This window comes from Myotis davidii, unplaced genomic scaffold (assembly GCF_000327345.1).
Source record: "Myotis davidii unplaced genomic scaffold, ASM32734v1 scaffold647, whole genome shotgun sequence".
Lineage (NCBI taxonomy): Eukaryota > Metazoa > Chordata > Mammalia > Chiroptera > Vespertilionidae > Myotis > Myotis davidii.
In genome coordinates this window covers 706,530-715,701 of record NW_006298634.1, presented here as the reverse complement: position 1 = coordinate 715,701, position 9,172 = coordinate 706,530, and the positions used below count along the sequence as shown (strand labels likewise).

Genomic DNA, 9,172 nt, shown 5'->3' with positions numbered 1-9,172 from the left:
GGAACGTTGGAGTCCTCCATCACTGAAGCAAGCAAGCCTCATGTTAGTTTCAAGCTGCCTGGCTGCCAGCTGCCATCTTGGCTGACAGTTAATTTGCATATCTCGCTGATTAGCCAATGAAAAGGGTAGCAGTCGTACGCCAATTACCATGTTTCTCTTATTAGTGTAGATGTGAATAAAAGTTATCTTTAGAATGTCTACACCCACATTGAACAGGAGAAATGCCTTAACAATGAGTGAGAGCATGGAATGTTGACCTGTTAGGAACTCTCTACAAATGTCAAATGCATGGGCCTAGTGACTAATTTGTCCAGCATGAATATTATATTTTTCCTAATGGTTTTCAAAATGATGAAGTGTCACTTTTGTTTACAACATGCATTTACTGTCATTCATCTCAATAAATGGCCTGTGCAGATGATTAACATTTACAACTCTAGGTATCTCTTTGCTCATTTATATCTTCTTAAATATTAACTTCCCTTTTAAATCTGCTTAATGTATAGAGACATACTGTTGCCCTTTGGGCGCGCACAAAGGCGTTTACACTGACTAGTGAGACTAGTGTTGACTTTCGCTGTTGCTTTCCAAATCTTCTTTGAAAACTTAGATTTTCCTCTTCAGTGGGTGCAAGTTTTTATATTCTCTCACAGTGTTCAGATGAGCGTTTCTTCAAAAGCCAAAAATGGTGTCAAAGAGAAGCGCACCTTCCAGGCATCGTCCTCTCAGCGCCTATGAAGTCACGTTTGCAGTGCTCTTTGCCGTTTTGCTGCTTCTCTGTGCTGGGTTAATTGCAGTGTCCTGGCTGGCAATCAAGGAATCAGAAAAAGGTGAGTCCCTGGGAGCTGGCTACTGAAGGCACTCTGAGAGGCATGTACCCGCTTTAATCGCGTTATCCTGTCAGGACCTTGTATTCATTGCTGAGTCTTTCATGACAAGGTATTTATTTGGTATTCAGATGCTTTGCTATGGTTCACTTCGTAGAATATTAGAAAAATTAGTTGGTCTTTAATTAAAAACTTACCTCAGAATTCAAACATGAAACTAAAGTTTTTAAATGAAAAAATGTTAAGTATGTTTCTCAGTTTCAACATATAACAAAGTAGGTTTTATAGCCTGTGGGTTAATTCTGATAGGATTTCGATCACAAACATATGAAGTGTTGTTGACTGTACAAATTGATAAATAGTTAAAGAAAAGGACTATTTATTTCTAGAGAATGATATATTCATTCTCTTTTTAAGCTAACAATTTTCATTGCAATCATATAAGGGAATGTGAATGTAAATGTAGAATTATAAAGTTCTGAAGCTGCCTGAGTAGCAAACTGTGATAAACAGGAAAAAAATAAGAAGTGGTAACTACTATTCAGAGTGAAATTATATGCACCAACAACCTTTCAAGGATCTCCAAATGTATTGTCATTACAACAAACCTACAAGTTACCTTCATTTTAAAGGTGATGAATCAGAGACAGAGAATTTAGGTAACTTGATTAAATTTGCATCATTACCGGGTAGTGGAAGATTCCAAACTAGACAATCCAATTCTAGGACTTATGCTCTTATATACTATTTACTCATTTATACAGTAAACTCTAAAATAGTGACAGCACAGCAATAATCTGAGTATGGGATTCATTTTTTTCTGAGAAAATTTTTATAGTTTTTAAATTATGAATTACTGTATATATGATGATATTAATTCTTTTTGAAAACTCACAAAGGTAAAAACCTTTTCATGTGAGTGATTTTGATTTTACTAAGAAAATTCTCAGTCTTTGAGTAGCTTTTTTCCTCTAGTACAGTGGTCGTCAAACTGTGGCTCGCGAGCCACATGTGGCTCTTTGGCTCCTTGAGTGTGGCTCTTTCACAAAATACCACGTGCAGGTGCGCGCGTACAGTGCAATTGAAACTTTGTGGCCCATGCACAGAAATACATTCCAGTATTTTGTGGAAGAGCCACACTCAAGGAGCCAAAGAGCCGCACGTGGCTCGTGAGCCGCAGTTTGCAGACCACTGCTCTAGTAGATAAGTTTAAATAAGAATTTTATAAATATAATTTGTAGTTTTACAAAATAATTCCAATATAATCTCTCATTTATTTAAATACTATAGTCATATATGAGGGATTTTTTTTTAAATGAAAGAAGTCATGGATATTTTATATGATTATATGAACAATTAAATAAAGTATAGAAGTTCTCTTAGACTTATAGAAAAGCAGCTACTTTGGTCTTACTTAAACACTGTGAGTAACTTCAAGGATATACTAGTATAATCATTTGGAAGTCCACTGGACTCTTAGATCTCAATAAAGAAGCAAAAATAAGTTATATTACAAGTAAAATAGAAAATAAATATTTATAAATATAAACATGATTTATAGTGAACAACTTGCATAAAAGGATTTGAGTTATATCTACAGTAAAGCAGAAGATGACATAAGACATACTGCTTTCAATATACATTGTTTTGCTTTTAATTGGAGATCATTTTAGAGTTAAAAAAAAAAGAGTGTGAAATGGTTGAGTTTATATAACCATTGCTCAGCTTCCCCCAATGTCAATATCTTGTATACTAGCATACATAGCACAATTGTCATGGCCAAGAAATTAACATTGGTACAATTATTAACCGAACTGCACATTTCATTTAAATTCCATAGTTTTTTTTTTCCATTAATGTCCTTTATCTGTTGAGGATCCAGTGAAGACTCCTACATAAGATTTAATGATCATGCTTCCTCAGTCTCTGATTCATGACTTATTTTCTTGTCTCAGTTTTTCCTTGTCTCTCACATTTAAACATGCAAATCCAAATGTAATTTTGAGTATTAAAAAAACAAAGGAGTATAAATAATGTGTTGCATCAATTATGAAATTATAACTATTTAAACTCAATGTACATTTATTATTTGAAATACTATTTCTAGTGTTTCTTCTGAACTGGGAAATTTGTTGTAAATAAATGATAGATTCTGGCTTCTAGAGTCATCCAATTCTGTGCCCCAATTCCATATCTGTCACTTATGACCTCTATTGGTCTGGGAATTTTTCTTAGTCAATCTAACCTCCAGTTTTATCATCAGGGAAAAGAAGAAATAACATCTTGTCATACCAGATCAATGTGAGAATTATATATCATTGTTATTACATGTATAATGATCTCATTGTTGTGTAAGTTTTAATTGAAATGATTCATTTTAAATATGAATATATAGCAAAGGAAGTATTCTGATAAAGGCATTACACGGGACACTTTTAATTAAACATTTTTAATGTTGACATTATTGTAGGTGTCCTCCTTTTGCCCCCTTTGCCACATCCACCTTCCCACACCTTCCCCTCCCTTGGCCTTCCCCACACTATTGCCCATGTCCATGAGATATGCAGATAAGTTCTTAGCTAATCTCTTCACCTTCCTTATCCAGTCATCCCCACCCTCCTCCTCTCAGGTACCAGCCAGTATGTTCCATGTATCCATGTTTCTGGTTCCATTTTCATCAGTTTATTTTGTTCATTAGATTCCACATTTTAGTGAGATCATATGGTATTTGTCTTCTTCTGACTGGCTTATTTTACTTAGCATACTACTCTCTAGGTCGATCCATGCTGTCGCAAAGGTTAAGCATTCCTTCTTTTTTGCATCCACATAGTATTCCGCCGTGCAAATGAACTACAGCTTTTTTATCCACTCATTTGCTGATGGGCACTTGGCTGTTTCCTGATCTTGTTTATAATAAACAATACTGCTATAAACATAAGGATGATTATATTCTTTCTGATTGGTGTTTTGGGATTCTGAGGCTATATTCCCAGAAGTGGGATCACTAGGTAAAAGGTAGCTTCATTTTTAATTTTTGGAGGAATCTCCATGTTGTTCTCCACAGTGGCTATACCAATCTGCATTCCCACCAACAGTGAATGAGGGTTCCCTTTTCTCCACGTCCTCGCCTACACTTGTTGGTTGATTTATTGATGATAGCCATTCTGACAGGTGTGAGATGGTACCTCATTTTTATTTTTATTTGCATCTCTCAGATGATTAATGACCTTGAGCGTCATTACATGTGTCTATTGGCCAGTAATGCAGGTCTTAATGGTACATTTCAGTACCCATGTTTATATTCAATTTGTTAGCTTTAATTCCTTACACTTTTAAATGTTGAGATAATATATTTTCTTCAGCTTTCTCAATAACTTCCCTAATAACAACATTCACCATTTAATGGCAAAAGGTCACACATGCCCATTTTGTAATTATTAGAATGAAAGAAGGAGCTTCAAAGCTGTGTTTCAAAGTAGCTCACACAGAAATATGCGCAGCAGTCCTCAAGCAGAAGCCAGCAGTGACCCTGGATGCCAGGTGTTCAAGAAATAACTGAAAGCAGCTACAAAACTTTTAATGGTCCAGCTCTCACCATGTGTCCCTGAATCCGTATCATAATTGGTGGAAGCTGATCATCCCTGTATTTTCCAACAGGAATCTCAATAGCAGGAAAAACAAAAACAAAAAAACTTGGATGCATGGAGTATGGGTTAGGCTTCAAAGAATGCAAAAATAAATAAATAAATAGGGCAGACAAGAAGTTTAATATTTAATCTTTTAAAACAACCAGATAGGAGGGTAAAAAGGAGCTGATTGTGACACATGAAGGCTGCAAAGTAAACCAGAAAAACTACAGCACAAACACATCAAGCAAGAACTTTATGTCTTAACTAGGATACAAATACCCTCTTATAATTCACGTGTTAAGTGTTTTATTTCTTACCGATTTATTTAGATGCAGTGTTTGGAAACAGTTATGAAGCCAGAGGGACCCTGAAAATAACATCAGGAGCTACATATAATCCTAATTTGCAAGACAAACTCTCAGCGGATTTCAAAGTTCTTGCTTTTGACCTTCAGCAAATGGTAGGAGACTGTCTCTCTTCAGCTGGTTTAAAATTTCATAACATAGTTTCACTAACTACTTGCCAAAGGATACATAGATCCTGCTTTCTTGCTTTGAAAGAAATTAGTAAATGAATGTCATATGCCCAGGATGCTTAAATGTATGAGCCTCGTCACTACAGAGAAGGAAATGACCCCTAATCCAGTTCTAAGCAGAACTTAAATATTACTATTGAAATGTTGAAACAAAAGTTCAAATCTTAAATTTAATATATTTTTAAACCCTTTCTCTTTTTAGATAGATGACATCTTTCAATCCAGTAATCTGAAAAATGAATATAAAAACTCAAGAGTTTCACGATTTGAGTGAGTACAGCTCAAAATTTTTCTGTTGGTAGAAAAGGGAGCACAGCATCACAAAATAATGATCTATTTGTTAGTATTTGTAAAATAACGTCACTCCTTTTAGGAGAAAAGGGAATAATTTAAACTGTCAACATTGTTATGAGGATTGATAAACTTTCATATTCGTAGCACATAATAATAATTACTGAATAATTGATCTTACATTAATATGTTTCTCCCTCCTGAGGGTGAAATCTGCAGAGACACAGGGAGGCGGCTGAGGTGAACGTGTGCAGATACAAATACAGTATCTGGTTTGCTATGAACAGATGGAGGAAGCTTGCTTATTACACTTCATTTACATGTTAAGTCATAAGCGAGAAGGGACCTGTTTAGTTGTGCCCAGAGAACATAAGCCTGTACCTAGAATATAGTAAGTGCTCAATATGTGAATGAATCTTCGATGAATAGGATCATGACATAATTCTTCTATGGATACTTGTATCAGGAGTTTTCTTCACTGCAAACTACCAAAAGGCCTGAGGAATAAGAATATGAACCAGTTAGGAAATTGTGATGCCAGTTAGAATCTATGAAACTAAGTGAATAGGGAAAAAGTCAAAGAGAGGGAGTTTCATTTAAAAAAAAAATAGAGGAAACTTCTCTTTTCTGCAGAAATGGGAAACAAGCAACGAAAGCCAAGCGGAGCCTCGGGGAACCTGACTTATGCCCTTTAAACATTTAAGTAAGCCGGGCCGATGGCAGTACACCTGAGTTAGAAATGTCCACCTCACATATTCTTCCACATGGAGGTAAATAAGTGTTAGCTTCAGGGCTGCTGGTGCCCTGCAATTGAGAGTAATTATCACAGTCAGGGAAGACAGTCAATGAGAAACCTCCAAGCCTACAACTTCAAATGAAATCACAATGGAAGAGTGCTAGACCAGAAAGCAGTGGCCTCATTGTACGTTTTCATGACAACTCAGTCACTGCCTATAAAATGTGAATAGCCACTCATTTTATTTTTATTCACATATCATTTAATACATGTGCATCATTATAATGTGCTGGCTAATGTTACTAGGCAGCTATGTAAACAGAGGTGGGCAAAAGTGGGTTTATAGTGGTTTGTATGGAAAGAGACATGCAGGTTATGATTATTATAATAGTTTTATTTACTCAAAAGAATGTCACAATGTAACCGTAACCCTCCTTTTGCCCATCCCTGTACAGTGTGTGTTGTAGGAATGCAAGAGAAAGAAAGGTTTTAAAGGACATAGTCTAGCACAGGGGTGGGCAACCTTTTTGTGAGTGCGTGCCAAAACCAGCAAAATCTCTGACTCAAAATACTTCTGTGCGCCAACCCTAATTTTTTGAGAGCATGTTATGCCTACTTGATGTCTCTTAAGATGTACGTATGTGAAGAACCTTGAAGAAATAATAAAATTCATTCGAGCAACAAAAACACAGTATATGATGATGAAAAATACATTTATTTTTAATAGGAATGCAGGGAGAGTTAAGGCAGAGGCATAGAAATTGCTCTTCCCCTCTTTCGTCAACCCATGTCTATGGTCTTCACGATAACTTGTTATGTAAAATTATTTACTTATCTAAGATGCACCTATACTGAATTGATCTGAAAAATAAAAATGTCAATATTAAGAAAAAAATTGTAAATGGAAGATTATAAGAGAGGGTTTCGCGTGCCGGCAAAAGTTACTGGCGTGTCATGTTTGGCACGCGTGCCAGGGGTTGCCCACCTCTGGTCTAGCATTTGTTTGCCTGCTTTGGCCTGGAATATCCACAGCCTCAGAAGGAAGTTCACCCTCATCCAACAAAAGAAAGAGATTCAGCCATATCTGATTTGGCTCAGCGGATAGAACATAGGCCTATGGACTGAAGGGTCCCAGGTTCGATTCCCAGTCAGGGCACATGCCTGGATTGCAGGTGATCCCCAGTAGGGGGTGTGCAGGAGGCACCCAATCAATGATTCTCTCTCATCATTGATTTTTCTATCTCTCTCTCCCTCTCCCTTTCTCTCTGAAATCAATACAAATATATTTTTTAAAAAAGAAAGAGATTCATCCTTTTTAAAACAGTTCCCTCATGTAAAGATATCTGAAAAAATTAGGAATCCATTTCCAAGGTCACTGTGAACATCATTATTATTTTTTCTTTATAACTTCAGTTGCTAAAAAATTAGTTCATATTCTCAATGAAGTCTGTATTTCCTTAGTTCTTACCCACTGATCTTAGTGGTAGTTATTAATATTTTATAGAATAAATGTTCATATCTCAGTCTTTCAAATACCTGAAGACTATTTCCAGAGTTGTTACACTAAAAGAAGGTACTCTCTCGGGTTTTGCCTCAGAAACTCACTCTCGCCTTCTATTTCTCCTCCTGTCCCCACCACCCATCCACCGCCACCCTGCCACAAGGGGTTTTAACAGCAGTCCTGCCATATTACCTGTACACCCTCAAAAGCATCCTGCTTCCTTCTTCACTGCCTGGACCTCATTTCTTCCTTGTTATCTATTGCATTATCCTTAGGATTCATCCTTATATGCCATTAAGAACCAGTCCATGTTGCCTCCTCAGGGGGTGCCCACCTGCCAATCTAGTCCTAGTTAGCACCTCGTACCTACAGATAAAGTAACAATCCTCATACTGTAATGCAATTGTCAGTTTGCCTGTCATCTTACTAGACTGTGAGCTCCCTCGGGGCATAGAATGTGTCCTTGACATCTGTATTTTCAGAATCAAGTTAATGTCTGGCTCAGAGTATGGGCCCTATAAAGTCCTAGCAAATGAATGAGCCATTTCTTTAACACCTGGGTTTGATATAGTGAGTCCTAGGTTAGGTGTTACATGTTTTCCTTTGATCTGTGTTTTAAAGATATAAAAATCAGCATACAATACTCTTACTTTGGCTTTTACTTTCTGTTAGAATAGAATTTTAATGAAAAAATAATTCTAAACTAGTTCTCATTGTATATCCACGACATCTCAATGCAGTAGCCAGCCAGCCCTATCCCCACCTACTGTCTCCATTCCTATCTGCAATCCAAGGCTTCTGCTCCTGTTTGCCAGGCTTATTATCGCTGATAGCAGCCTGTTTTATTGGCCCCCGGTCAAGGCTAGGAGGAGACACGTGGACTCTCAGGAAAGGGGAACTTCTCTTCCTGAAAGTGCTATTTTTTTCTTAATATTTATTCAATATTTATTCTGTGAGGGTGAAAGCATGCATGCAAGATTTTTTTTAAAAAAACTTGAAGCTATTGGCCTACTTTGAAGTGAATGGAACTAATGTCTCTTTTCCAGTTTTGTAGAGGACTGAGTGTGGAGATCTGCATTAAACCACCAACTCGGGCTTATTTCTCGAGTGTGAATGCTCCCGGAGGAGAGGTGTCTCAGGCACTGGCCTCTCCTTCCCTGGGTTCTGCCCAGTGGAATCTGTACGGAGCATGATCTCCACCGCAGAGCTCCCTGGGACAGTTCCCTGAATGGGACTTTTCATTTCACATGTCATCATGTGCTGGGTAACTTTGTCTTTGCTAGACTGAGAACATTTGCTGAGTACAGACTTTTATATATAGGCCTGGTGGGTTATCAAAACCCCAGCCTTTTCTTTAATATTTAATAAGTAATTTTTATATCTCTAAATGCTAAAGTCACTATGTTGGAAACTATATTGTTTCAGCTGAGGAATTTTTTTTCTCCTTCTTTATAGCTACCTAGGAGACCAATATAGTCCCTACACCTTGATACACATTTTGTAATGATTCTCAAATAATATACTTCATCCATGTAGAAATACCTCTTTGAGTTGTATATGAATGACTTTTAAAAGATGCAAAGACATTTTATGCAAATGTCTATAAGATAAATTGCAGGTCAGTACTTTTGGGAGCCTGAGAAAGATAGGGAA

General features: G+C 36.9%; 1 protein-coding gene across 1 annotated transcript in view; it reads left to right on the top strand.

Annotated features, from left to right (window-relative positions):
- The first annotated feature begins 685 nt into the window (after positions 1 to 685).
- TMPRSS15 (transmembrane protease, serine 15) overlaps positions 686 to 9,172 on the top strand; it is a 105,403-nt gene continuing 96,916 nt past the window's right edge. Inside the window, exons 1-3 of the mRNA XM_006774457.1 lie at positions 686 to 830; positions 4,786 to 4,916; positions 5,194 to 5,261. Of these exons, the coding sequence (XP_006774520.1) occupies positions 686 to 830; positions 4,786 to 4,916; positions 5,194 to 5,261 (344 nt within the window). The remainder of the gene's footprint in view (positions 831 to 4,785; positions 4,917 to 5,193; positions 5,262 to 9,172) is intronic.